Source organism: Centroberyx gerrardi, chromosome 7, assembly GCF_048128805.1.
Source record: "Centroberyx gerrardi isolate f3 chromosome 7, fCenGer3.hap1.cur.20231027, whole genome shotgun sequence".
Lineage (NCBI taxonomy): Eukaryota > Metazoa > Chordata > Actinopteri > Beryciformes > Berycidae > Centroberyx > Centroberyx gerrardi.
In genome coordinates, this window is record NC_136003.1 from 30,092,435 (window position 1) to 30,104,545 (window position 12,111).

At 38.9% G+C, this 12,111-nt stretch overlaps 3 protein-coding genes across 3 annotated transcripts; all 3 read left to right on the forward strand.

The window, feature by feature from the left end:
• Positions 1-1,620: 1,620 nt before the first annotated feature.
• LOC139915129 (uncharacterized) lies at positions 1,621-6,774 on the forward strand. The gene is made up of 6 exons (XM_071903615.2): positions 1,621-1,754; positions 3,238-3,270; positions 3,377-3,688; positions 4,409-4,708; positions 5,359-5,484; positions 6,380-6,774. Exons 1-6 carry the CDS (start codon positions 1,703-1,705, stop codon positions 6,772-6,774), a joined length of 1,218 nt encoding a protein of 405 aa, XP_071759716.2. The 5' UTR covers positions 1,621-1,702.
• Positions 6,775-8,413: 1,639 nt separating this feature from the next.
• Positions 8,414-8,746, forward strand: LOC139915130 (histone H4). The gene has a single exon (XM_071903616.2). It carries the CDS (start codon positions 8,419-8,421, stop codon positions 8,728-8,730), a length of 312 nt encoding a protein of 103 aa, XP_071759717.1. The 5' UTR covers positions 8,414-8,418; the 3' UTR covers positions 8,731-8,746.
• A 2,346-nt stretch (positions 8,747-11,092) lies between these two features.
• On the forward strand, positions 11,093-11,694 carry LOC139911113 (histone H2B 1/2-like). Its single transcript, XM_071898610.2, has one exon. The coding sequence runs from the start codon at positions 11,117-11,119 to the stop codon at positions 11,492-11,494; it is 378 nt and encodes a 125-aa protein (XP_071754711.1). The 5' UTR covers positions 11,093-11,116; the 3' UTR covers positions 11,495-11,694.
• The last annotated feature ends 417 nt before the right edge of the window (positions 11,695-12,111 follow it).

Sequence of the window (12,111 nt, forward strand, 5' to 3'; positions counted from 1 at the left end):
AGTCTGACAACCTAACTTCTCCTGATCCAGTATATTTATGCTATTACAGACAAAGAAATGTGCAAGTTGGGTGTTGTCCTCTTCTCATTGGTTCGGGCCCTCTCCTCTTCCTCATCCGACTCCATCCTTGGGTGGACCTAAACTTTAGGGATGATAAGACACACACACAATCCTGCACAACCTTGGTTATACGTTGAGTGATTTCTCCTGTGCCTGTATCATGTCTTCACAGGTCATGGGTGTGTGTGTGTGTGTGTGACAGTTGGTTTCCTGTGTTCTTTAACATATCTTAGTAAGGAGTTGCTTTCGAGAAGCTCCGCACCTGTCTTGTATCAGACTGACCTTGAGCTCCTTACACAAAGTTATCACACAGCCTACTCTGCTGCACACAGTGTACTTTCTCATGCAGTTTTGAACACGCACACACATTCCTAATTACTAACAGCTTACAAGTATAAAACACAATCCTATTACTTTAAAGGCTATAATGTAAAAAACAGTTTCATAGCACCCGTGAAGATATTTTATTTACAACACATGCTATTACAGTATCTTCAAATATCAGCAACTCACACCCAGTCTAAAACAGAGCTCTGATGATGTTAACCTCAAGACCAAGTGTCTGTGTGTGTGTGTGTGTGTGTGTGTGTGTGTGAATGTGCACTTGCATGTGCATGTAGGCTATTTATCTCATGTATCCCTCATATGAAGTGAGAACATTTGCAGAAGTAACAGCCACCACCACATACAAACGTCTACTTGTGTTTCACACCAATATTCAGCATGCAGTGTTTCTGAAACATGAGATCTTATGTGCTATTCTGCTCCAACACTAAAAAAGACTATTGATGATGCTCCGTTTTAAGGCAGAAAGATCAGACGTCCCATTAGCCTGTTGCTGTTGAGACCAATGGTGACATTAGAAATTACTGGATGTAATGCTGTGAACTGTGTATAAACCTAAGTGTGGGTAGTGGGCCTAATTCATTGAGTTTACATGCACACCAACACCCCAGATCACTGGGATATCAGCTTAAGGCAATATTGAAATTACAAGGTTTACATGGTTCAAAGTAATGCAATTTCTCTAATAGCTCGGTTTACATAGATTCATTTGAAAATCGGTCTATTGCTTTTCATTGCACCATGGAAGCTGAGAGCGGCTTGTATACAGTTTGTAAATGGATATAATTGAGTTACGGTATAGCCAATCTAACTAAGTTCTCCCAGGTTTCTTCCATTCCCTGAATAATTTTGATCAACCTGTTATTCCAGGCACTTACCAAAGTTATGCAATATAAGATAACTGGGAGATTCAGACTGAAATATAATTCGGGGACCCAATCCAATCTTCCTCCTGGCCCAGTCTTTGAAAAACCTGTGAGCTGTGTCAGACACACAGATCACTTTGTCATAAAAAAAATGTTTTGAGCAGGATCCAGTTTGGGTTTCAGTCATACTTTGCCCGGCTGTGGGAGAGCAGCAACTAGCGGCTCTGTGCCTTTAAAAACACTTACTGTCAGATGAAGAAACACTGAGGTTGAGTTGTGAAATGCTACAAATTCCTCTTCTCACTTGTTTCAATTTATATGTGCAGTATCTGTGTGTCCGTAAGAGCCGCTGACACTTCTGATGCAAGCTGTGAACAAGATTGGTTCTTCTGTTGTGCAGCTCTGGCTCTATGAACCCCTCCTGACCCGGGATGCTCCCTCCACCGACCAGGATGTGGAATTTTCTACTTCTAATGGTCTTTGGTGAGTAAACTGTGTGCTGCTTCTTAAAAAGGTTCAACACACTGCAATCTGTATGACTCAAAATGTGATTTCACTGCAACACATTCACACATTTTGACTTATTTTAGAAGCATAAATATTACGCTGTCCTGCAAAGGCAAACTAGCATTAACTATTTGTTTGTGTATTAAGGTAAAGCGTAATAACTAGGGGTTTAATTAACTCTATTGAATGCTCTTAAATGATATACAGTCTACTTATGCATCAGCATTTTTTTTCAGGACAGGAAAAGTGTTCTTTGGCTTTATATGGTACTAGCATAGCAAATAAACAATTTAAAAATGATTATTTCAGGAAAATGGCAGCTAAGTCTGAAAGTAGCAAGACAAGCAATTTACCAGGCAGCGGTACTTATAATAATAATAATAATAACTTTATTTGTGTAGCACTTTTCTAAAAGCAAAGTTTACAAAGTGCTTTATATACAATAAAAAAAACCCAAAACAACAATGCAGAAATTACCACAATAAAATAAATAAAACAGTTGAATAATAAACATAAATAAATCAAAAATAACAAAAAAAGGAATAAAAGGTAATAGAGGGGATAAATGGATAGACATGAAACTAAACACAGGTGTAAACAGATAAAAGTGAACGTGAAGAAGAAACACAATTACAAAATAAACGATAAAAAGGAGATACACTGCCATTCAAAAGTTCAAAAGCTTAAAAGTTTAAAGGTTTGGAGCCCCTGAGGAAACCTTCTCCGAACTGTCAACTTTTAAGGAACTGAGAAAACAGTCTTGGTTTTAGCTTGTCTAACATGCAGTTTAGGTTTTCATAAACCCGAGGGTCACAGAATTTCCTCAACCCATAAAATCAGAATCAGAAGAATCAGAATCAGCTTTATTGAGTATGTACACATACAAGAAATTTGACTCTGGTTTTGTGTTGCTCTCAATGTATTTACACAGAATAAATATACAGCTAAAAACAAGGACAACAAGATGAACAGAGGTTAACCTAAACATTTAACTACTATGTACAAATATGCATATATATAAAAAAGTGTATATATACATATGTAAACAACCCTAGGACAATAGTGCAATGGTGCAGAGTGCAAACATGCTGGAATAAATATGGAGTTGTTGGTGTAACAGGTTACATTATATACATGAGTTACAAGGTTTTCACCCAACAGCGACCGTCTGGGAGCAAGACAGAAAAAAAGACATCAGAATGACCAATGACTTGTCGCATGTACGTCTCCCATCTGTCATGTTTCCCTTCATGATGAACCGTCTGATGAAGCAGAAATCCCATGTCAATCATTTTTAAAAGGGCACTTCCCCAGAAAGGCTAGGGAGGTTGGGATGTATGATGCATTTAAACAATGAGGACAGTTTTGCAAATCTTTTAAAAACTCTGGTGAGTTGAATTCAGCACACTTCATATGTCTGATATGTAACATTGCATCTCTGTGCTTTTCTCTCCTCCAGTCTCTTTTCTCCTGACCTCATCTTCACCTGCAGGTCAGTACATTCCCCTAAGTTAAGCATAAAAAAAGAAAGAGAAAAGATCTTGTGGTTTTATATTTAGATTCTAGCCAAAATATGGTATGTTTTCTGTGCCTGACAGATGGCGGTCAGATCAGACTAGTTGGTTCTACTCTGTGCTCTGGAAGAGTTGAAATTTATTACAACAGCAGCTGGGGAACGGTCTGTGACGACCACTGGGACCTGCAGGATGCGGAGGTGGTTTGCAGGCAGCTGGGCTGTGGGACGGCAGTGGAAGCCCTTACACATGCCTACTTTGGTGAAGGAATCGACCCGACCTGGCTTGATGATGTGCACTGTTCAGGAAATGAAAGCTTTCTAACTGACTGCCCTCACAATGGATTTGCACTAGAAGACTGTGATCACCACGAGGACGCTGGTGTCAACTGTTCAGGTGAGAAACATTTTTGATCACTTATCTCAAATAAATTCTCTCCTTCGTCTCTTGTATCGTTAATCAAACTGCATGCTTTGTAAATCATGCATGTAAATCACAATCGGTGAGAAGGCATTTTTACTTTACCTTGACAGACGTAATGTTTATAATAATAATAATAATGATGACCACGACTCCCCCAGCCAGACTTTGCCAAGACACTGGAGACACAATTAAGTACTTCCACACATTTCGATGCATGAAATTGCCATATTTATTGAATTCTCATTCATCAGAGATAGTAGGACAATTAATATTCTCAAATCTGTTACATTTCAATCAGACACATTCCCTTGGAAACAAGGTTGGTTTAGGAGGCTTTGTGCTGAGTGGGTGATTCTTCACATCCCAAAGAAAGTATCCCATGGGTCGGTTTACCAATCAGCCTTCCTACTTTGTATCTTATGTTTAAGAATTGAACCTCCAACTCATTTGACTCAGTTTGATCAAAATCATTGTCATCATCTCTTTTTCGTTGATACAGTTCAAACGGGATATTTTCCTTTAATTTATTGGATGCAGACTTTTTTCATGGAGAGAAGTGTTCTCGTCTGTTGGCTATCTGAACATAGAAGTGTGCAGAAAACCATCGTCATCTGTGCTGATGTCCAAATCCAGGAAGTGTATCTTGTCTTTACTGTATTCACTTTTGCATTCGATTTTGTCTCTTCCACCCAGTGAAGCTGCGGCAGCCCAGCATCTCCCTGACGTCTCCTCCCGCCGGGCGGGTCACCAGGGGTCACAGCTTCGTCGTCACCTGCTCCATTTCCCCCCAGTTTCCCGGAGGCGTCTTCTATCTCACCTTCTCTGGCTCCAACAGCGTTTACAACAAGGCAGCAGTCAACCACTCCGCCTCCTTTCACTTCCCTGTAGCAGAGCATGAACACCAGGGCAACTACAGCTGTGTGTATGAAGTCGAAGTCTCCGGACAGAAATTCAATTCTACCGCGACAAAGCCGATGGCTGTCATCGTTAAATGTAAGCGGGCAGAACTTAAACTTAAAGACCCCATGAAACAAAATCTTTACTTCCTGGATTTGATGCATTTCCCATTTGATGCAGTTTTATTTGATGGGAGGGGTGTGGAGGGGCGGGGCTGTTCAAAAATCTGATGGTTTTATTGGTTAGAAATGTATATTTAGGCCTACTAGTGCAGCATAGGGTCACCATTAAAGATGCTGTTTTCCAGGAAGTAAAAGTAATGGGACTTTAAGTGTTGCTATATTTTATAGTTAATATCTGAATGATACAAAATCCAAATATCTGAATGCTGCATTAAAATATCATACTTCACGTTAAAATATGAGCAGCAACAACAGTAGGGAACAGTGGGAGTATGGAGGCTGAACAAGGCTTAAGAATTAGGACTGTGACCAAAAGGTTGCTGGTTCAAATCCCTGGACTGCCTGAGAAAATCTGGGTGGGGTGGATAAGGAGCAATACTCTCCACTCCCACCACAACTATTTCCACCACACTGCCCACAGGTTGATTTTCTTGAAAAATATGGTACAAAAAAAAAAAAGAAATTACAAAATCCCTGAAAAGGTCCCAAAAAAATTTGATTAAAGAGGAAATATTGATCAAAAACATACTTTACCATAACCTCTGCCTGTGTTTTCCCTCTCAGCGTCTTTGGTGCTGCTGGTCTCCATGGTAACAGCCGGCCCCCTGCTGCTGCTGCTGGTCGTCTTGGTGGTCGCCTGTCTGGTCTGCAGGAGAAGACGACGAACCAAGCAGCGTACTCAGAGAAAAAGTTACTGAGTTACTTTTTTTAGAAAAGAGAACATTGTTAGCTGTGGACTTTTCCATGTGATTCTAACAGGAGGAGATGACAGAGTTCAAACTAGATTCTTTTAATTGGAAAAAAATTCGAAATTACACGATAAAGTGCACAAACGAAATAAACCCAGATTCCTCTTCTCACTGTGAATGGATCCACAATTTGTCAGTTTAAGTTGATCCAGTTTCTGTTGCTGATGGAGAGACACAAAATTTGTACCCTGTAATGGATGGGATTTCAAACGTAGTGAAGTACTTCAGTAAAAAGGTACTTAAAATGACTGACTTTAAAAAATACTCAAAAACGTACTACTCAAGGGCTACTCAGAATCAAAATCAGAAATACTTTATTGATCCCCGAGGGGAAATTGGGTTTCGTTGCAGTTGCTCACAGAAATATATACAGGCGAAATTATAGAGAAATTATAAGAAAAATAGAAATAAGAAAATAAATATAAAAATATGTAGAATATGTGCATTATACTACAATAAAATAAAAAAATATGTAAAGTACCGTATGTGCATTATAAAAATATGTGCAAATAAAAATATGTAAAGATTGTGCATTATACTACAATATATATATATATATATACATACTAACAACAATAATATAGGAATAAGAAAAATAAGAAATTTGTGGGTGGATGTGGGGGAGGAGGAGTAGGAGGAACGTAAATGTAATCAGTTACTTCCACCATTGGTACTCACTGCAGTAGAGTAAATTATAGGAAAACACAAGTTGCTGCTGTTTTATTCTTCATCTTCTTCCTGTTCTCAAGAAGAGTTTGTCTTTCAGAGTGTGTAAGGAACTGTGTGAGAATTAATTTCATTTTGGTGACACATTACACTTGATGCTTGTGTTTCAGTGGCCGTCAGATTCGGGAACCGATACGAAGGCGGTGATGAGGAAGAGGAGGAGGAGGAGCAGGACTATGTGAACGTCGAGCCAGCAGACGCCAAGAGGGAGCGAGCAGGAGGGGCGGAGGAAGAGGAGAGTGATGAAGATCATGATTATGAAGAAGCTGAGGAGGTCTATGTCACTGTAGAGGACGACAGAGAGGAAGAGGAGGAGGAGGAGGATTATATTAATGTGAAAGAAGAAGAAGTAGTTGAAGAGGAAGAAAACAGTGATGATGATGATGGTGCTGAAGATGACTATGTGAATGTGGACCAGCCTTTTGTTGAATTCATTGTGGACATTTATGATAAACAGGGGGACATTTATCAAAACATTTCGATTGCCACTGGTAAAGATTATTAAACTATTTACCCACTGTGAACAACATTTGTCAAAAAATGATGTTCAGTGGCCGAGAAAATCAACCATTTGAATATGTTGAACTTGTAAGGATACTTGGCTTGTATACTTTTCTGTCCATATGTATTTTATTTAGTGGCATGGAAGGACAGATAGGACTCAGGGGTGAAGGTCAGTAGTGGAAATATATTTTACTTAAGTAGAAGTAAAAGTACCGGTGTAAAAATCTACTGAAGTAAAAGTAAAAAGTGTCTCATTTTGAATGAACTCAGAGTAAAAGTTACCGAGAGAACGTTGTCAGCTGTGATCTTTTCCATGTGATTCTAACAGGAGAGAGAACCGAGTTCAAACTATATTAACTGGAAAATTTGGAAATTACAAAGTAAAAGCGAACAAAGTAAAGCCAGATTACTCCGACTGACTGTTCACTGTGAATCGCTCCACGCCTCCACCATTTGTCATTTTACGTTGATTCAGGTTCTGTTGCTTATGGAGAGACACACAATCTGTCCTCTGGATGGGATTTAAAATGTAGTGAAGTACAATACTTCAGTAAAAACATAGTTAAGTAAAAGCAAAATTAGTGACTGAAAAACTCAAAAAAGTACACAAAAAATTACATTAATGTGATAAAATGTAATTGGTTCCTTGCACATTTGGTGCAGATGGCACATGTGGACAAATGTGGACAAACCTAGAAACTATCTATTAAATAAACAGCAAAAACCCAAGTGAGAAGCCAACACTGACCAGCCAAGAGCCTGGGCCAGATCCATGTGGGGACTTTTAAAATTTTAACTGATGGTGAAAAAAAACATCTGACTTGATCTTTCTCCTGAAGGCTCTTAGGACATGAAATGACCTAATGACCTGCCTGAGGAGAAAAGGCTATTGATCTTTTTTCATTGCTGTTAAAAACTTTCTTCAATACTACTACTGCTACTACTAATAATAATAATAAATATGTGAATGTGTTATCCAAGTGTGTGTGTTTGTTTTATATAAAATAATCTTTTTTTTTTTTTTAAATGCATGTGTTATGTTTCATTTACCTCAGATGTATCTAAAACTTTCTGAAAACCACAAAACTCAAAACTTTGTATGAAAGTCTAATACTGAATTCTTCACATCCTCCAGCATGGGGAAAAAAAATCAGCACAGTTATTAAAGGAGATAACACGAGCTATTGAGAACAGGACTTCTAACTGAATTTATATATCCTATATCTATGTATCAATAAATGTATGCATATCTATCTATCTATCTATCTATGTAGATGAATCAATGAAACAGAAAAAAGGCGATAAATACTTCAGGACTATCAATGCAGGTACAACTTTAATGATAGGAGGAAAAATGCAGCAGCGGTGTGAGATTTTAACTCCTTTACTAGATTGTAAAAAGCTCTTCATGCCGCCTTGAAGAGCAAATAGTTGTGAATGAAGGAGGAGGAGCAACAGACGATTCATCCTCCCGTTCAGTTGGTGGCGGTAATGCGCAAAAAAGTTGTTTGCCAACCGCCATGAATAGCCCAAAAAAAAGAAGAATAAGAAGCGCGCCGCCTGTCTTCAAATACGTTCTCAGGGAAGATATAAATTCTGTGGAGTTTCACCATCGCGGCATTGAAGCATTTAAACGTCAAAGAAAATGAGCGGAAGAGGCAAAGGCGGAAAGGGACTCGGTAAAGGAGGCGCCAAGCGCCACCGTAAAGTCCTCCGTGATAACATCCAGGGAATCACCAAGCCCGCTATCCGCCGTCTGGCTCGCCGCGGCGGGGTGAAGCGCATCTCCGGTCTCATCTACGAGGAGACCCGCGGTGTGTTGAAGGTCTTCCTGGAGAACGTCATCCGTGATGCCGTCACCTACACCGAGCACGCCAAGAGGAAGACCGTCACCGCCATGGATGTGGTCTATGCTCTGAAGAGGCAGGGCCGCACTCTGTACGGCTTCGGAGGTTAACTTCATTTACCGTCAACTAAACAATAAAGGCTCTTTTAAGAGCCGCCCAATTTCTCTAAGCAAAGAGTATGCCGTCCTGCTACCTTATTACATGTAAGCTATCAAATGACTAGTCTCTTCATTACTGCGGCAGTCACTACATAACATCACCACAGAGGATGACATTAATATTAATCTATTCAGATTTAATGTAAATATGCTAATAGAATTACTGTTGTAGGTTATGACCTATCATTTAATGTGTAAAATCAACCGAACACTTAGTTACATTATTTTTTCTCATTTCCTGTATCTGATTGTAGCCTATTCATACTTTTGTTAATGAATCATCTTGAGTGAGTTAAATTATCTTTATTTTGATTGCATATCTTATGCAGTTACATGACACTGCATAATAGGCTATAAAATTTCATTAAAATCATCTGACTTTAATTATTACTATAAAACTTAAAAATATTAAAACTTTCTATTATCTTGAATTTGCATTTGTGTTAAAATTGCCTAACAATAAAGTTTACTTTGAAGTCTAGAGCATTATCTTTATTTTTATAGTACAAGGTAATATATTTGCTTTCTAAACTAATATTATATGGCGTGTTCTGTAGGCTATAATTAGGCTGCATTAATAAAAAGAAAAAAAATGTGATGTAGGGATTCAAGTTGGGTTTGTGCAGAAAGTACAATTCTTCTCAATGTCTGAATTTTTAGATAAGACAGTTAGTTGGATAAATATGGTGAACCTCTTTTCTTGCTGGGAGGCAGAACATCTAAGCTTTTATTTTTTGTTTATTACCACATTTAGGATCATTAACATTCAGAGAGGCTATCATGAATTGACGGTCAATTTTATGGGAATATATTATATCTGATATGACAATGCTAATATGGTCGGCTATAATTATAGATGCCTAAGTGACATTTAACTCTGAATCCAGCCATCTGAATCTAAATCTCGGTGTAATCTGTTTTAAAGATGAGGGTGAGTTCAGGGTCTGCTCCTGGATATGTTTTTACTGAAAATTAGGCATTTATATTGCTGTTCACACACACAGTAAAACATTAATAGGCTGACACTTCAATATAGCTTGTATAATAATAAATAAATAAAAAAGAATAAATTCATATTATCATATGAACTGTTGAATATGAATGGGTTGGGGTTGGTAAAGTGGAGCGCGCGGTTGCCAGTTACAGAAAGTCTTTGTGTGGAGTTGAATGATTAGAGACATAGAAATAAAATAGATAGACTGGTACATTCCTGGTGCATCATGGTAATCTCTGGCACAAGACTCTTGGCAGCCTTTGATCTTTCATCACATTGTCATGAAAATGTCCAGTGTTTCATTTCTGTACAATGTGCGAAATTCAGATTGAATATTCAATATTGAATTGGGATGTTTGTCATGATGCCTTCACTATGGCAAAACAAACACCTTCTGAATTTACAGTTTTTTCTGAATGCTTAAACACTAACAGTGATTCTTGAAGCACTATCTCTGAAACCATTAACACTTGTAGCCAATGCATTTACCAAGTGTGCCAAACTGAATGCACGTTCTCTGCTTTACACTCAGTTTGTAATTTTATAACACACTTTTTGCAAAATTGTAAACACAACTCACTGCTTTACACTCAGTTTGCAATTCTGTAAAGTTTTGTCATACATGTAGTAACGTAAACACACATACACACAGGTATCCATATGTGTAAAGTATGGATGTGTATTCCGAACATAACACACTATCAATACAAATAAGGGGAAAAAGTTTTTTTTTTTTTTTCTTACAGTAAGAAAAAAACTTTACAGTATAACAGCTTTACAGTATTGCAAACTGCTATGCCCTGCACACAGAAAAAGCAAAAGCCACAAGTGTTTTTCATTTATACTATCAGTGCGTAGTTGGTGCTTCGTGTGCTTATTCAAATGATGGTTTGTGTGTACTGTATTGACGCAAAAACACAATGTTTTAAAAGAGTTTGAAGAGTTTTGCAAGAATTGTTTGCTTTTGCAAGAGATGTATAATGTTTTGCTGGTTTGGTGTAAGGTTTTGTGGTTAGTGTGTAGAGTTTTGCAAAAATAGCCTATAGTTTCAAAGATAGTGCCTAAACAATCAGAAAAAACTGTAATGCAACAGTGCTGCTTTTAGGACGCGTTTACGTCGCAGTGTTTAGCAGCCTACATTAATTTGAATTTGAATGAGAATATCTCTTCTATCCATTGTAGTTCTGTTGGAGGATTTTTCGTGCAACCGCTTCAAAGTCACGCGCCGAAACTCAACCAATCGCAGGCGGGGAACCGCACAGTGCTATTTGCATAACTGCCTATAAAAACAGTCGTTCTCTCCAGTTTACTTTATTCGTTGCTGTAAAGTACCGACAACTCATCATGCCTGAACCTGCGAAGCCAGCGCCCAAGAAAGGCTCCAAGAAAGCCGTGACCAAGACCGCCGCCGGCAAGGGAGGCAAGAAGCGCAGAAAGACCAGGAAGGAGAGCTACGCCATCTACGTGTACAAGGTGCTCAAGCAGGTCCATCCCGACACCGGCATCTCCTCCAAGGCCATGGGCATCATGAACTCCTTCGTCAACGACATCTTCGAGCGCATCGCCGGTGAGGCGTCTCGTCTGGCTCACTACAACAAGCGCTCCACCATCACTTCCAGGGAGATCCAGACCGCCGTAAGGCTCCTGCTTCCCGGTGAGCTGGCCAAGCACGCCGTGTCCGAGGGCACCAAGGCCGTCACCAAGTACACCAGCTCCAAGTAACCAGCTGCCTGCTGTCAACATCAACCCAACGGCTCTTTTAAGAGCCACACATTTCCTCTGGAAGGGCAAAGTCCAGTTGCATATGATTCAATATATTGTCCAGATACTTTAACTAGGCTACTTAAAACACAAGAAACTAAGCAGACCTGTATTCGCAACCTGGTATGAATGGTGGTCTCCCAAACCTCTACATTCACTAATAAAACTTGATTGGTTTAACTTTATTGATCAGTTAACAGCTGCTCATTCAGTCGCGTAGCCTACATTCACAATTACTAATATTTTGCTTCCACACAAATGTAACGGTTTTGTCAGCTCCATTGCCACCAATGTAAATTCATTTAATTATGCTTTTGATATTAGGGTAACTTCAGGTGTTGTACCGTCACCATTCATGAGCGAAAGGTACAGTCACATTAAAAACTGTCCTGTAGCAGGATCAGTCATCCTCAGATAAATAAATGTTGCTGGAAAGATGTCATTGGTCCTCATTTCACTAAGGTCTCTGTCACACCCTGATTACTCCAATCACTATTAGGAAGTTTACTATCTTGTATCAACATTAGCCAAATAAAATGTGATATGGAATAATATACCAATGGTCAAAGACTTTTTTT